This window comes from Staurois parvus, unplaced genomic scaffold (genome assembly GCF_062004578.1).
Source record: "Staurois parvus isolate SC_StPar_1 unplaced genomic scaffold, SC_StPar_1.0 ptg001003l, whole genome shotgun sequence".
In the NCBI taxonomy this organism is placed as follows: Eukaryota; Metazoa; Chordata; class Amphibia; order Anura; family Ranidae; genus Staurois; species Staurois parvus.
In genome coordinates this window covers 307,042-325,000 of record NW_028318799.1, presented here as the reverse complement: position 1 = coordinate 325,000, position 17,959 = coordinate 307,042, and the positions used below count along the sequence as shown (strand labels likewise).

The window sequence follows — 17,959 nt, the reverse complement described above, 5'->3', positions numbered from 1 at the left end:
TGCTTCGACTTTCCAGACTTATTCGGTACATTCATCAATGGGAAGAGGTTAGTATGATTCACCTGTTATCACTAAAATCTATAATGAGAGGTAAATTGGAGATGCCAATAGCCAGATTTACTGTAGGGTTACTTTCTGTGAAGTATTTTTAATCTCTGTAACAAAAATGTCATATATTGCACCTACCAGCCCTTAGTGAATTTAAAGTTCACCTTTCATAACATGTTACGTGTTACACCCGTATTCAGGGTTTAACATGTAATGAAAGCATTGGCACCCGCTCCCAGCCAAACCCCTGCTTTGACAGATAGTAGGGGGGATCTTCTCCCCCCTGCTAGCTATCAGATTAAAAAAAAAAGCCCGCCTGGCCATGTCACTCCTCCTGTGGATGAGAAACTACAAGTCTTGACAGCATTAGCGGTGGCTTGTAGTTCTCAATTAACTACCACAGCACTGTGGAGCATGGCAGTAGTCCATTGAATCTTCCTGTCAGTATATCTGCTTGCCTGTACATTCTGTACACGCAAGCAGATCTACTGACACATTTGCAGGAGACCTGAATGGCACCAGCAATCTGCTGATTGCTGGTGCAATGCTTTTCAGGCAAAAAATAATAAATGCACAATTTTTTACCTGCAAAAACTGTGCATTTATTATTTTTTATAAAAAGGTGAACTTCTCCTTTTAAACATACTTGGGACAAACAGGTCTGTACTCCACAAAAAAATAAAAAAGGGGCAGATTTGATAAATACATGGACTTTATGCTGTTTCTATATTGTAGTGGCTGAATTTGTTGTTCTTATTTTTAAGCTTTTTCCTTTATACTCATTTCGTGATCTTGCCAGTAACACTGTTGCTGCCCTAGAGTAACAATTCTCATGCACAGTGCTGCATCCTTGTAGGAGCAGCATTTTCCCCTTTAGGAAAAGAAGTCTGTCAGGAATACCTACCCCTCTCATCTTCATAACAGGGGAGAGGTGTCCTGTAGCCCACAGTGAGAACTGGGACTGATATCTCAGCAGAAGCAGAGAGAACAGGACATTATAGGCTCAAAACATTTGTGTCATGATCAACTGGTATTTGTGCAGATAAAAGAAAACACTTTCAATGGTCTTTTTAACAGACAAAACAGGAGACAATAGTAATTGTTCATTTTTGGAGTTTACATGACCTTATCAAAGAGGTTTAGGACAACTGAAAATCCCTTCTGTTCGTAGCCACCTGGGAGATGCAAGTCCAATTTTCTTATTATTAGAAGCCTTCCTCTAATATCTGCATGTTAACATTACTAATATATGTATGAATGTGCTGAATCTTAATATAATGTTATATTATTTTTTTTTGTTCTAGTTTGTGAAAAGTAAAATTTATATAGAACTTATAGACTATGTAAAAATACATATAGGCTTAGTCTGTACACCTCTGGTGGGCTTATCTATGATGGTAATTAGTAGGGATGCACCGAAAGTTCGGCCACCGAAACATATCGGCCGAAGATAGGAATGCCGATAGGAAAAATTTAGCCGATCCAGGGGACTGTGTGTACTGCAAATGTGAGAGGGGCGGCTGAGAAAGACAGGAGAAGAGTAGTGTATAGAGTGACTGGCTGTCACTATTGGTCAGTGCCAGTTTTTAAATGTTATTACCGGCTTCTTTTTTTTTTTCTTCGCTATAGCTCAGAGAATCAGTTGTCACTTTCCCCCCAGCAAAAAGAAACAAAAGTTTTTCCTTTTTTAGTTTATTTCCCTGAGTTAAAAGAAACAATGTTTCCTTTTAGTTTCTTTCCTGAGATAAAAGAAACAGTTTCCTTTAGCTCCAGGGAAAGTGACAGCTAATTCTGTGAGCTATAGTGAACAAACAAAAAGCCAGCAATTGCATTTAAAAATCGGCACCAGCATATAGTGACAGCCAGTGAGGGAGCCTCTCTGTATACACTGCTCCCTCACTGTATACACTGCTGCTCTCTTGCTCCCTCCACTGCTCCTCTCCCTACCCCCTCCCCCCTACAAAGAGGAGCTGCCACTCATATGCTATCACATAGGGGACTATTCCCTCCTATGTAATAGCAATAAGATCATAAGTAAAAAAAAAAAAATACATACATGAAAGTAGCAAAAAAAATACAAACAAAAAATTGGGGCCTCCCCACCCCCACATACACAGACATTTCGGTTCGGTTTTCGGCCACATGAATTCTGAATTTTTGGTATCGGTTTCGGCACCGGGATTTTCATTTCGGTTCACCACTAGTAATTAGTAGTGAGTTGGCTAACTCCCCTCCTCCTGGGTTATACAGGAATAAGGTTTAATTTGCATTTTAGCTTTTAAAAGCGCAAAAAAGGTTTTCGTATGTTAAGAATGTTTTTAAGAAGTTCTTTATACTGTAATAAATTAATATAGAATAAGACTTTAGACTAAGTATACATACACTCACCGGCCACTTTATTAGGTATACCTGTTCAATTGCTTGGTTACACAAATTGCTAATCAGCCAATCACATGGCAGCAACTCAATGCATTTAGACATCTAGACATGGTGAAGACGACTTGCTGAAGTTCAAACCGATCAGAATGGGGAAGAAAGGGGATTTACATGACTTTGAACGTGGCATAGTTGTTGGTGCCAGACGGACTGGTCTGTGTATTCCAAAACTGCTGATCTATTGGGATTTTCACATACAGCTATCTCTAGGGTTTACAGAGAATGGTCTGAAAAAAAGAAAATATCCAAAGAGCGGCAGTTGTGTAGATGAAAATGCCTTGTTAATGTCAGAGGAGAATGTGCAGACTGGTTGGATTTAATAGAAAGGCAACAGTAACTCAAAGAACTACTGGTTACAACCAAGGTATGCAGAATAGCATTTCTGAGACGCACAGCACATCGAACCTTGAAGCAGGCGGGCTACAGCAGCAGAAGACCACATCGGGTGCCACTCCTGTCGGCTAAGAACAGGAAACAGTCTACAGTTCGCACAGGCTCAGCAAAATTGGACAGTAGAAGATTGGAAAAACGTTGTCTGGTCTGATGAGTCTCGATTTCCCTAGAGATGGTTGTGTGTGTAAATCCCAGTAGATCAGCAGTTTTTAAAATACTCAAAATCACATAAATCCCCTTTCTTCCCCATTCTGATCGGTTTGAACTTCAGCAAGTCGTCTTCACCATGTCTAGATGCCTAAATGCTTTGAGTATCTGCTATGTGATTGGCTGATTAGCAATTTATGTCACCAGCCAATTAAACAGGTGTAGAGTGGCCAGTAAAGTGACCAGTGAGTGTATATCGATATATAAACTTTTAGGATGTATATGTAGCGCTCTCCATCCCCCACACTAATGGACTTAGTCAGTGTAACTAAATGTTGGAAAAAGAGGCTCGTTTCTGTTGAGAGTCATATTTCTTGCTTTTTCTATATGTGGATAGAGCTACTGGACCCAGCATTCACAGGGAGCTTCGCTTGAAGTAGAAGAACAAAGGGGCTTTTTGGGACACTTTCTACAAACACAATGAGCCATACACAGAGACACACACTTAAATATGATTTAAACACACAATTTATATCTGAAGAACAAAACTATACTGTTGACATTGTTTTACTCTCTGTATTTTAATTTCTTTTTCTGTAATCTCATGCTATTTTATTATTAAATTCATTTTGAATTTTTATACCAGAATTAGAAGGACTTTTCCTATTTTGGACTTTTCTTACCAATATAAGTTTACAGAATATAATATTTATTCAAATTCTTTATTGGTGAGCCACCCAGATCGATTTTCTCCGAATATAGAACGTTTTTGTATTTTTTTTTTTTTTTTTTTCCTCCTTCACCTTGATGGGAGGGTAGAAATTTGAAAACTTTAAGGTCAAGCTTTCAGGAGAAATAAAAAAACCGTTCAATCAGCATCATTGAAAAAAAACTATCAGCATTGGTGAGAACTTCACGCAAGTGCGAGAAAATGCTGTTCTTAAGAGATGTAAATTCCTGTCGAGAGAAGACGCGTTACAGGAAGAAAGACCTTCCTAATCGGTAAGTAATGGATTTTATTGATGAATTATCTAGACAGCGTAGAATTCAAAAATCTCTCTAATTTTGTTGAAGATGGTGACCATTGGTGGTACGTGTGCTTATAATCTAATATTAAAAAGTTAAAAATGTACTGAAGTTAGTTAATGTGTTTAGTTCAGTCAATTTTTGAGGTTTGTACTAGGAATGCTGCTTGTGTAGAAAGTCAGGGCAAGATATCTGTGAATGTGCTAATGGTCAGATTTTGACTGAGCAAAAGGATGTTCTGCAAAGTGAAATTCAAATACAAAATATTCAGTTGTCTGAATTACAGAATGATGTAAAGAGAATTTCTGTAAATTGTAAGGCAGAAGCAATAACCTAAACAAAAGTCTTTTGTACCACACATCTGGTCTGTAGAAGATGATTTACAGGATAATGAGACAATGCGAAAATGAATGGATAAAGCTGCAGAACTTATCTTAAGATCTTTGATCAGCTCATGAAAATAGCTAGATATTCCTCCTTATGATAGGAATGTTTTTGATAATGCAGAAGGTTTTGAATTGCTTACAGAGAGGTTTTACTTAACAAATGAGCAGAAAAATGTATGCTTTAAGGCATGGCTGCCATGTAATCATAGCCAGCAATTCAAACCACTAATCTGACAGATGAAGGACAAGCAATACATTGCACATTGAGTCAGACAGATTAAAGCAATTAATTAATTTTTATACTGGAGAAAATATTCTTACTCCAGATATACTTCATTGTTTACAAATTTCAAGTAATGCTCAGGGATGTGCAAATCATATTGCCTGACACCTGGGATGCGCAATTCAGGGCGCCGGGCAGTCGTGTGTTGTTTTTTTTTTGTTTGTTTTTTTTGTTTGTTTTTTCTATTGAGCCTTGCTGCGGGCAACAGGATTTACTTTATGCAGTGTGATTTTCATGTCAGTTTTCAGTGCGAATGTCAAAGGTAGTTCAGGTGTAAATCAAATCTGTCTTCAAGCCACTTCTATGCTAATCTGTCCTCAAGCCCCTTCTATGCTAATCTGTCCTCAAGCCCCTTCTACGCAAACTGCCTACGAATTACATCCTATGTGAGCAGTTATCTCAGAATGCCACTATACTCTATGCTGTGCGAGTTTGGAACACATCACTCCAAACTCGCACAGGACCCTTTTTTTACTGGATCAAAATCGCACCGCATAAATATGAATTTCCTTCACAGAAAACGTTGTATTTTCAGATGCCATGCAAATCTGCTTTTTGGACCACATCTGATCTGCATCAGATCCCCATCAGTGTGAACCGGGACTAAGGCTCCATTTACACCTGGGCATTTTGGGATCATGGCAGAAGAGCTGCAATTTTGCCTTCGATCTCAAAACGAAAGCTCAGGTGCCATTATTTTCAATGGCACTTAAAACGCAGTGTGGTTTTGCCCCAATATATTGTGGCAAATCGCATTGCGTGAAACTTGTCACCCAAAAAGGAGCAGAAGACTCTTTTGGGCGACAAGCTTTGATAAATCGATAGATTGCACAACTATTGAGACAAAACCGCACCTTCGTTTAGGTGCCTTTGAAAATAATGGCACCTGAATCTGCATTTTGAGATTGTAGTGCGTTTTGAGTTTGTGGGCAGAATCGCAGCAATTCTGCCATGATCCCAATACACCCAGGGAAAATGGAGCCTCATGGAGCTGACACTGGAGCTTGATTTGGTTGCTCAGTATGTGCTTGTAATGAGCGTCCTAGTGCTTCTATGTGCGAGGGTAGCCTGAAGGAATAAAGTTTTTTTTCTTTTTTTTTTTTTAATTGGGGCCGGCACCTTATTTGCTCGCTAAGCAGATACGCTTCTATCGAGCACTAAGAGGGCCCAACACTGCCCTTTCCTAATGAGCACCCACTCTGTGTCTTTCCCCTCCCTGTTAGTCCCTGGGTGTGTTGCTGGGAGGTGAGTAGGAAAAAAACAGCACAATGTTAAAACCTTATTTAAATACAGTTTTGGTTAAAATGTATTATTTTTTTTTTTATCAGGTCAAGTAGATTGTCATGAAGGACAAGTAGATTTGGATCCCGATTTAGTCCCTTGGACAAGTCGTTTTTTAAAAAATTTCTACACCCCTGATTATCCATTTACCTTTCTCAAAAAGTTTGAAAAGGCATATAGAATTGTTTTGGGAATTGCACAAGACCATACTTCAGCTGCCACAATTGCAGCTTTTGTAAAAAGTTTATATTCTTAAACCCAACATCTCTTGTAGTGGCTTCTAAGAAGCAAAGTTTACAAGATGCTGTATATATTATTGATACAAATAGAAGGCAAATTAAATTAACCAATTACAAAATCAACAGTGTAGCTGTTCAAAATGATGAACAAAGAAATGCCACATGTATGGCCACACCCAAGTTTGGTGAAAGATATGTCAGAGGCAGAACGAGGTTTCAGAGCATACAGGAAATGCCATGTGCTTCTATTGTAAGAAATCTGGTCATTTGAAAAAACAGTGCTTACTTTTAATTAGATTCACACAGAAATGCTTTGGAATTAGAAAATGAAAATAAACTTCTGTGAAATCCACTCATCCATGTCCAGACAATAGTTTGATGCCTTATGCCTCAGAAGTCAAACAAAGAAGTACATGGACAGCCATTGATATTGTTTCACAAAACATGGCAAACTCTGTTGTCATTAACAGGAAAGGTTAGCTGCCATTACCAAGATAAAGATTAAATCAAGATTTGACTCCTCTACCATTAGAGTATGTTGCTCCACTTTTATTGAATGAAAGTGGAAGACCACATGTACAAGATTTATTGAATGGTAGAAATATTGAATATTTACTTGATACGGGAGCAGAACGGAGTTTAGCAAAACACAAAATTAAATGTGAATCCTAAATCTAGTTCCAGCATTTTTTTTTTTATTTTTAGAGCATCCAGGCTCTAAAAGAGGCCGTTCTTGAAGAATGGAAAAAGATAGATGTTGCAATATGTCGCCAACTTGTTCATTTCATGCCTAGAAGTCTTGGTGCTGTCCTTACAAATCATTGGCGGTCATATAAAATGCTAGATGGAGTAGTTTTTGTTGTGTGGGGTGTATTAATTTTTGCATTGACTAATTTGAGTAAAACTGAAGATTTTTTAATCTAAGTTATACTATTATTAATCTTCCTTTCATGTAATGAGCTTAACAAGTGTTCTGTAAAACTCAGTTTTGTCAAAATTTTAGAAATTGTTCATTGAGATATTGAATAAAATGTTACTTTTCAGAAGGCGTGTACTCATTTATGCTGTACACTGACTGTTTATATATTGGCCAATGCAAAATTAACTATGCCAAAATAATGATACTGCATTTCTGTTACAGGAAATTGCTTAAGAGTCACTGCTAGAAGAAAAATCTAGTATTTTTAGACCTTCCAGATGAAAACAAAACTTTGAAGCTTAAAGAGAAGAAAATCTACACTGGAAGAAGATTTGGCACAAGAGTTTCACTTGTCATAGTTATTGTATTTTCATATTCAGTAAAGTTTTTTTTAACTTTACAGAGTAAAAGAAGACAAAAGAAGACAAGAAATCTCAAGGCATCTCATAAAAGAACTCATCAGAAAAACTATTGACTTTTATTCATCAGATATGTTGTAGTTTTTTTGTGTGTATATTTTATTTTGATGTGATATGTTTATCATATCAAGCTGAGATGATTTTTCACATTAGCTGTTACAATTATATACTGTGTATTCTCAGATTTGAAAGGGTTAAAACTTTGCAATAAAGTCACTCTAGTTAGCAGGAACACCTATTGTTAAGATAGGGATACGTTTTTCCTAAAGTACATATATGTCAGAGGTATTATGAATAAAAAATATATTTTTTTACCATTTCTGTAGTTTGTATTTTGAGGCCTATTTGAAATCTGATTTCAATGTCAACTTCAGGTCCCAGTGTCCACCATAGACAGTCTGTTTATCGAACTGTATCAATTTGGTCTGCAAACAAGCCTGCTTACAGAACAAAATCCCAGAACAATGGGGGGGGGGGGGGGGGTTTCTACTGTCCCTTTTGAAACTGGGCTATATTTACGAACCAACAAAGTTGTTTTTCACCAGATAGATGAGAAAGAAATGCTTACACTCTATTGCCAAAAATATTGGGACACCCCTCCAAATCATTGGATTCAGGTGTTGCAATCACCTCCATGGCCACAGGTGTATATAATAAAGCACCTAGGCATGCAGACTACTTCTAAGAACATTTGTGAAAGAATGGGTCACTCTCAGGAGCTCAGTGAATTCAAGCATAGTAGCCACCTGTTGCCACCTGTGCAATTAGTCCATCCATGAAATTTCCTTGCTACTAAATATTCCACTCAACTGTTAGTGGTATTATAATAAAGTGGAAGCAACTGGGAACAGCAGCAACTCGCCATGAAGTGGTAGGCCACGTAAAATGACAGAGTGGGGTCAACACATGGTGAAGTGCACAGTGCACAAAATTCGCCAACTGACTGCAGAGTCAGTAGCTAAAGACCTCCAAACCTCATGTGGTCTTCAGATTAGTACAACAACCGCGTGTAGAGAGCTTCATGGAATGGGTTTCCATGGGCGAGCAGCTGCATCCAAGCCTTATATCACCAAGCGCAATGCAAAGCGTTGGATGCTGTGGTGTAAAGCACGCCGCCACTAGACTCTAGAGCAGTGGAGGCGTGTTCTTTGGAGTGATGAATCACACTTGTCTGTCTGGCAATGTGATGGACATGTCTGGGCTTGTTGGTTGCCAGGAGAACGGTACTTGTCTGACTGCAGTGTACCAAGTGTAAAGTTTGGTGGAGGGGGGATTATAGTGTTGGGTTGTTTTTTAGGGGTCAGGCTTCGCCCCTTAGTTCCAGTGAAGGGAATTCTTAAGCTGTCAGCATACCAAGACATTTTGGATAATTTTTACTGCCAACTTTTTGGGAGCAGTTTGGGGATGGCCCCTGCCTATTCCAACATTACTGCATACCAGTGCACAAAGCAAGGTCCATAAAGACATGGATGAGCGAGTTTGGGGTGGAAGAACTTGACTGGCCTGATCTCAACCCAAACACCATTGCACCATTGGCATGAATAAGAGCAGAGACTGCGAGCCAGGCCTTCTCGTCCAACATCATTGCCTGACAAATGCGCTTCTGGAAGAATGGTCAAACATTCCCACAGACTCGCCCCTAAACCTTGTGGACCACCTTCCCAGAAGAGTTGAAGCTGTTATAACTGCAAAGAGTGGGCCAACTCAATATTGAACCCTACGGACTAAGACTGGGATGCCATTAAAGTTCATGTGCATGTAAAGGCAGGCGTCCTAATTCTTTGGACAATATAGTGTATATAGGGAGAAGTCCATGCATTTTGTCTTTAGTGGACACCACAATTAAGAAACCTGTTTGTCCAGTGGCTCACTATTGTCTCAACATTGGGAAAATAAAAAAGAGTAGACCACTAAAAATAAACTTCTTGTAAAAGTCTACTATTTCCCTTGCCCAAATTATTCATATAACATAAGTCAGTTTCATGGACTCTATATTGCAAGCCCAAGTCATAAAGTTGGCCTACAACCTTATGACACTGTCGTAATATATATTGCCTACCAAAGACTGTTTACAAACTAATATATAATAAACGCTTTTATTGGACAAGATAACTGTAGGATATATGATTTTACAATGTTGCAAAGTATATATGTGGAGCGGATACAAAAATTATATTCTGGGTTTCTTGATATTAATATGGTTTGTTTATAATTGATTACCATTGTTAAAAAGGTAAAAAAGGAACACCACTGTTTCCATATATACACTACTATATGAAAGGACATGATTAGGATGAAATAACATCTGATCTCAAAAAGATTTATTAAGCTTACTAAAGTTATACATATGATATAATGATTTCAAATAAACGTGTTATAATGTAGCCATAATCAAGTAGTGGTGTAAGTATGCAAGTTATTTTATTTCTTTTGTGTATATCGTCAATATTGTAATTATGGACTGAAATGTATATATATGTATAGTTAAAAATATTCCATTTAAATGCTGGTACCACAAATTAGAAAATGGCCAGACGCTCAAAGACCGTCTGTTTTCAGGCCAATTAACATAGTTGAATCCTTTATAAAAAAAAATATTTATCATAAAAATAGTTACTATAGGATGATTTGTTCCAGAAAATCCAGCAGGCACAGTGGCTAAATGGTTAGCACTTCCGCCTGGCAGTACTAGGGTCATTGGCTCGAATCCCAACCATGGCACCACCTGCCTGGAGTTTGCATGTTCTCCCTGTGCCTGCGTGGGTTTCCTCCGGGTACTCCGGTTTCCTCCCACACTCCAAAGACATACTGGTAGGGTAATTGGATCCTGTCTAAACTGGCCCTAGTATGTGTATGTATGAATGTGAGTTAGGGACCTTTAGATTGTACGCCCCTTGAGGGTTAGGGACTGATATGAATGTACAATATATATGTTAAGCTCTGCGTAAATTGACCGTCACTATATAAGTAACGGAAATAAATAAAAATCCATTTTCGCGAAAACTGAAATAGACATTTCTAGTTTTGGAGTGCCACCCTGTGGCCAAGTCAGCTAATTCGTAGGTGAACACATAATTGAATAGTAACCTGTTCCACTAATCAGAAAAAAGTTGCACCTTCTTGGGCAGGTTTATAGAGGCTTTTATGAGTCTGTAGTCTGCCACTAAATATAATAGCAAGCCAGGTAGACAGAAGGGACTTCATCATCAAGATAGGACACAGCCCATCATTTACTGAGACCTGCATCAGGACACTTCATCATTAAGAGACAACACCCATTAATTAGCAGCCATATTATGAAAGTCTGGCCAGCAACCATTTTAAAGCCTACCTGCTTGTGGAAGGGTAACTATAGTTTCCATTTTTCCTATTGATTTTTCTGTTTGCAATTTGTTTGTTAGCTGATTTACTACCCCCTATTAGATATCCTAAACACTCCAAAATTTGGTCATTTTAATTGCTGTATTGGCATAACATTAGACGGACTTCTGAGAATTCGGGTTCACAGACCAAGTTAGTCAAACATCGATTATTATCTGTCAAATTTTACAAAAACAAGTTTGGATATCTACAAAAGGGGAAATTCATTAATGGATTCAATCTTATATTGTTTGTATATATAAATTACAGTAACAGGAAAGTTTAGAACTTCAATGCAAATATCTTATCTCAATGCGTATCCCAATCTGACTATTATGGTGTTTTGTAAAGTTACTTATTGTGAATAAATATTTATTTTTGATAGTTTCAGTCCATACTCACACTGGTCTTGTGGTGTTCAAAGGATTTCTGCATGCACAAAATTAACCGGATAATAATTACAGTCAGCTTAATTAATTTTTATAAATTATTATTTGTATTGGAGGTACCGTTGTCCATCCATCCATCGATTAAATGATCAACATTACTGACTAATCGTTCAGGTATTTACTGACATATAGAAATGTTAGGACAGGCTTTACATTATAACATCTATTTATTCATGTATATCAAATGATTTTAAAAATACAAGTTAGGAAACATATTTTATGCTTAGATTTTGACAAGGTAATTTGAAAGGATGTATTTGTTATAGAACTTTTATACCAAACACATTTTGGAGGGCAAGTAAGAAACGTTTAATTCTGAAGTGACATTCATAATTCATAAATAATGTGTTGTACCACAGTGTTACTTTTATTAAGGGGATTGATTATTTGGTGAAAAGAAAACTGTAAAGGAGAAAATATTTTAATAGTACACAAAGAAAATGATAGGTTCATCAAGTTTGTTTCCTGTATGGAATCAAAATTGAAAATATATTCAGATTAATTCTTAAGATCTAAAAAAGTATGCATGGATATGAGTGAGACAGAATGAGGTATAAATCGATTAGGATAAGAAAATTATTAAGATTGGTTTAATAAGTCATTTTGTGAGGGAAATATTAGGAGCATTCCTCAATCTAATATTTGCTTATTAACATTGCTAACATACAGGGGTTGGACAACATTGTAGAAACATCAGGTAAAAGAACAAAATTGTTACCTAATATGGTGTTGGACTGCTTTGGCATCCAAGACAGCCCTCCTGGGAACTGACAAATATAAGTCATGGATAGTGGATAATGGATTCTGACACCACTCTTCATGCAAACATTGTTCCAGTTCTCGCAGAGATGCCGGAGGCAAAAAACGATCCTAAACCTTGTTGTCCAAAATTTACCATAGTGGCTCTATGATATTGAGGTCCAGTTGTACCCAGGGAACGTATGAGAATTCATCTGCATGCTCATCAAACCATTATTTCATAACACCAGCTTTGTGTATCTGTGCATTTTTGACTTGGTAAATGGCACTGTCTTCAGGAAACAATGTCTGCACCATGGGGTGCACATGATCGGACAAAATTTGTACATAGTTGCTGGCAGTGACCTCTACCTTTCAAGGTGATGATGAGGCGTGCAAAATACCAATATATGGCTGCCTAAACCAGGCTGGACTAGTGAGGCAGGTAATGGTATCCAGGTAAGTTACTGTGTAGATGAGTGGCTGGTAATTAACAGACAGCTGAGCAGCTTCTGAGCAATGAAAGAAAAGAGCTACTCATTAAGTAGCAGGAGCCCAGCCCTGACAATCTGATCATATTCTATTTATTTCAGGTACTTATAAAGCGCCTTCAATTTTACGCAGCGCTTTACATATATATATTGTACATTCATATCAGTCCCTAACCCTCAAGGGGCGTACAATGTAAGGTCCCTAACTCACATTCATATACAAGGGTCAATTTAGACAGGATCCAATTAACCTACCAGCATGTCTTTGGAGTCTGGGAGGAAACCGGAGTACCCGGAGGAAACCCACGCAGGCACAGGGAGAACATGCAAACTCCAGCCAGGAGGTGCCGTGGCTGGGATTCGACCCAACGACCCTAGTACTGCCAGGCAGAAGTGCTAACCACTATCCACTGTGCTGCCCATATTATAGTCTTCTATTGATCGATGGTCCACTATTTATGGGTTTTGCACCACTCTCTCCTCTTCTGAGCAATAATATTGGTCACTAGAGGTTTGACAATTGCAGCTCACTTGTGAATGTTTTGCTTATGGAGTTTCCTCTGCCCAGTTTTTGTGGACACGGGCTTTGGAAAACTGAGATTGAGCTCTGCAGTAACTTTTGCAGCTGTTGTGTTCTTATTCCGAGTCACAATCCTGCGCAATGTCCTTTTTGTCTCTTTTGGTCAGTTGACCATGTTGACTGCGCTCATGCTTATCTGATTACATTTTCCTGGAACTTGTATATGCCATCTTAACTTTTGATACTGTACCTCACAACACGGCAAATAAATTGACAACTTCAATCACAGAGGCACCAGCTAAGTGGGCACCAACAGTTTGCCCTTTTTGAAACTCCGTAAAACTCCGTAAGCTTTGATGTGTATAGTAGCGCACAGTGAAATGTCTCATCACACAGCAGAAGCAAAAGAATGTTCCATCCCTTCCACTTTCAATGCGAAACATGTCTTCACTTTCACACCTGCGTATCATGTAGTGTTTCTCTTTTTTGTCCAACCCCCTGTATGTATGAATGTGTTGGATCTCAATATGATAATTGAGTTCTTATACTTTTCCCAAAGTACTTTATAATCTATTTAAATATATCGGCTTAGTCTGTACACCTCCTGGTGAGCTTACATATCGTAGTAATTAGTCATGAGTTGGCTTACACCCCTCCTCCTAGGTTGTACGAGGACAAGGTTTCACGTGCGTTTTTAGTTTTAGCTCCTCCACTTAGGACAGAAATATTTATCAACAATCTCCCTCAAGAAATCTAAAAAGATATATTAATTCCCTTTTTTCAGACTGATTTTTGTCTTATAATTACTTTTTGGCCTCATGCACACTGGATGTTTTTACAGCTGCTGTTTTGGGCATCAGGCGTTTTCTCCATAGCCAGTAAATTCTCCAGCATGTTATCATATGTGTTTATGCACACATAGGCTTCTATCATTGTTTTTTTGGTAGGGGCATTTGCAGAGCTATTGCATTTGAAGAAGAGTTTTTCAGCTGTAAAAATGCACTAACGCTGCAAAATGCAGCTATCCAGCGTTTTTGAGCCTCAAGCTTTTGTGGTAGTATAGTTTTGCTAAGAAAAAAAAAAAAAACCCTAAAAAACTCAAACGCTAATGCCAAAACAGAAAAAAAAGACAAAAGTTGTGTTTTTAATGTGGCATTCTACAGCTAATGCTACTGGCGTTTTTATAACGTCCAGTGTGCATGAGGCCTTCTAGTGGACAGATTACACAAATGAAAGCCAAACACCTTAAAGACAGCATGTGTAATGTACTTTTGTGTATTCAGGGTTGTGGTTGTCGGACTGTCTGGGGTGGTGTCACGTACCTGGTTCTGATGTAGTCGTGCTGGATGGATACTCGAGCGCAGCATGCTGAGGATGCAGGGTCAGACGAGCCGGGTTCGGTATAGGTCAGGCAGATCAGGCTTATAACAGCAGGAGGAAGAGTAGTCAGGTCAGCAATGGAAGATCAATCAGACAGGAGCTGAGGCAGAAGAATAATCCAAGACAAGCCAGAGGTCAGGGCAGGAAGCAATCAAGCAGAGATCAGGAACAGGCTGGTTCGGTATCAAGAGTCAATCACAAGAATCAGGGAACGCAAGAATGCAAAATACCATACGGCAATGGGAGAACTGTTGCAGCCAGTTTAAATAGCCCTTTTGGCGCCAGCATTAGTGACAGGTACATGCCTGTACGTGCGAGTGCGCATGCGTGCGCGCCTATGTCCAAATGCCTGCACATCTGTTTGGCTCGCATGGACTCTGCGCATATTTGTGCGCCGTGGAACTTCACCTACACTATGGGCAGGCCTTTCCTGACAGGTGGGTTCCCTGACTGGTCTGGGCATCTTGCTGTTGATTAGCTTATTGTTAATTATATCACTGTTTAATAAGGTTACTATCATTAGATGTACTGATGATATTACTGTTTAAAGTTTTACATTGTTTAGGATAATGTGATCAAGCTCTTATCTGTTTTTGTGTGGTATAAATTCTGTGTGGATTTTCTATAAAGGAGTTCCTGTTTGCACCTAAGTTAGTGTGGTCTAGTTCTTGGGTGCAATTCCCAGCTATAATACCTTGTTCCTGTTTTCCAACGGCAAGAAAGCAGCTCTCTGGCGGAGGCACTCAGGCAGGGTGCTAGGCCGGGACAGGGTCTGTCACAGTTGCTATGCACAACTGCTCTAGAGTCTGTTTGCTCTAGTTTTGATAAATATTCCCATATGTCTGTCCTTAAATTCCTCCTATCAGTATGGTCCTTTTCAGCACATATCCACTGTGCTGGACAGTAATGGCTTCAAGTGCTGCCCCTTCTTCAGCTTGAGAGCAGCAGTATTGGTTACAGTGGCTTCCAAATGCAGGGAGAACTGACAGCTGCAGACTAAAGGAGCAGAGCTTTGGTAGTCATCAACACCAAAGGAATAAAATGAGAGTGTGCAATGGTCCTGGCCCCAGCTAGCTGGCCAGAGCTGCTGATTATATAGGGAAGGGACTGGCTGATTCAATGCTACTCTGGGTCATTTAGTGACACAATGTTGCTGCTCTGATGGGCTGTTATTATACAAAGGAAAGAGGCACTGTCTGGCATAGTTATAGATCAAGTACATTTTTATACAGTAAGTATACTATTAAAGTGGTAGTAAAGTGTCCAAGAAAAAGAAAAAAAATCACTCTACAAGTTACTGTCCCAATGTGCTAGTATGCACCTTAAAATGAAGTCCTGCAGCAGTGCAGTATCACCGCTGACAGGGCTTCCACTGGTCTTCCTTTCCGCTTCGTTGGTTCTGACTGTTTGAGAGACTGAGCTGCAATGACGTTACACCTTCGCATGTGGATGGGAGCCACAGCCGTGGCAAAGTGCTCTGAGGGAAAGTCACACCATTTCTTCAGTGCACATGTGCCAGTGATGTCCCCGGTTGCAGAAGTAGTGAATATCTAAATGGTGCACGTTTAGGAAATATTCCATGTACTGACCTTGTATTATAAACTTACCTGCAGGTACAAGTGAGCAAGCGGTCTTTACTACTACTTTAAAGTGGATGAAAATTAAATGGTTATCAACAAAACTGTAGATATTACAGTTTAATGTGAAATGTTTCTGGTTTGAGAAGATAGAAGCCTGCAGCGACTGAATGAATTAATGTACATACTAACTACCCTACATTAGACAGTGTAACTAATGAATTATTGAAAGGCAGAGTGTTCTGTGTAGAACTATTATTAGCAACTTCAGTTGAAATGCCCCTCTAGCATGACCTGCTGCAAGGTAGAAAATAGTCTGATCCTGAAATGCCCTCTACCTTTCTGGTTAAAGTCACCTGATATTTAATTCAGTTCCTCGGAGGATTTTAATTTGGGCTCAATAAATCTGGGCACTGAGCCCATACAGTACTACAGTTATCAATTATACAGCTGTTGAGTTCACTATACACTAATAGCGTTTCATCAAGTGTATTCACAAAAAATGTCAAATCTCATAGCATGCCAGCAAATTGGTCATCTGCTGCTTTTGTTTTGGACATGTTCCAACATGTTCCAATAACCACAGACCATATACGATACAATTGGGCTCCTAGCTATTCCAAACCAGTTTAGCTTTTATGTGTTGGGGCCTTATATTCTGTTTTTTCCTTAATGGAAAACCATACATTCAGATGACATTTCCTTGACTACATTCTGTCATCCTCCCAGTACAAGGATATTTCCCATTACAGGCCGTAGATCAAACAATCATGCTGTTCCCAAAGCTGTGAGTTACACCATGGCCACAGCTGGCATTTCACTTTCCCTGGAGCCTTGCCATGCAACACTGCTTGTGCACTGTTTTTTTCTTTTGTCCACAGTGTATAACAGAGAGCATTTCATGCAAGCCTGAAACAAACTGGTCGTCTGATCTAAGGTCTGTAATAGGGACTATATCGTTGTGATGGGAGTGAAATAAAGGGCAGTCAATTCAAAGATATCTGAATGTGTATCATTAAGGGATAACTGGCATTATTTTGCTTGAACCTAAAACAAAAAAAAAAGAAAACTATTAAGCCCCAATAAAAAGATGTCATGTAGTCACAGTAGTGTCTTCTTTCCCCCTTTACATCACCCCCTTCCTCCACAGTAGTGTTCTTTGCCCCTCCATACCAGCTTCGGGGGTATCCGTCTATGTAGCCATCTGCACAGTGTTGGCACAGCTACCATGGGTCAGCTCTAGTCTCGACGATCCACTATCTGCTCTGGTGTGGCAAGTAGGCAGCACATTTTTCCCTATGGGCATATCTCAGAAGGAGGGGTGGCAGACTATAATCTGCTGGTTGTGTGCTGCAGCTTGTAATCGCCAACAGGGGCTGCTAGTTTTTGATCCCACAGGCTTCCAAATAAGGCTGTACTATGCTCCTCTACCCTTCAACTCCAGCGGGTGCAGGAGGAGGATGTGTGCACTGAGGAGGGGGAACAGACTTGCTGCTCCACATGGGGGAGAAGCTGAAGAGCTGGAGGATGAAGCCACCTTTGTGTGCTTTTGTGCAATGCCGGAGCTCACAGACTGAGAGTGGTTGCTACACTACTTAGTTGCACTGTCTCCTGTCTCTGTACCACCTTCCTGGGGATAGAGCAGCGGCTGGGGAGTATAAAGAAACTGCAGGGTATACACTGAACCTCAAGGAGCCTCCGAAAACCTCATCCTCTCACAGCACCATCTTGGACATCTTGGGTTTTTATTTAGTATTGCATTGTTTGGACCCATGGATGGGGTCTAATCTCTTACAGTTTAAGAGGAGGCTTTACTAAAATGTGTGCCTATAAAATTTACTATGACCTGCCTTGTAGGTTTTCTTTG

General features: G+C 39.3%; 1 protein-coding gene across 1 annotated transcript in view; it reads left to right on the top strand.

Moving 5' to 3' along the window:
• The window catches only part of HCN2 (hyperpolarization activated cyclic nucleotide gated potassium and sodium channel 2), a 160,478-nt gene that overhangs the window by 50,716 nt on the left and 91,803 nt on the right, over positions 1-17,959 (top strand). The window contains exon 2 of the mRNA XM_089657458.1: positions 1-47. This exon is cut by the window's left edge and continues 377 nt beyond it. Coding sequence (XP_089513584.1) covers positions 1-47 — 47 coding nt within the window. The remainder of the gene's footprint in view (positions 48-17,959) is intronic.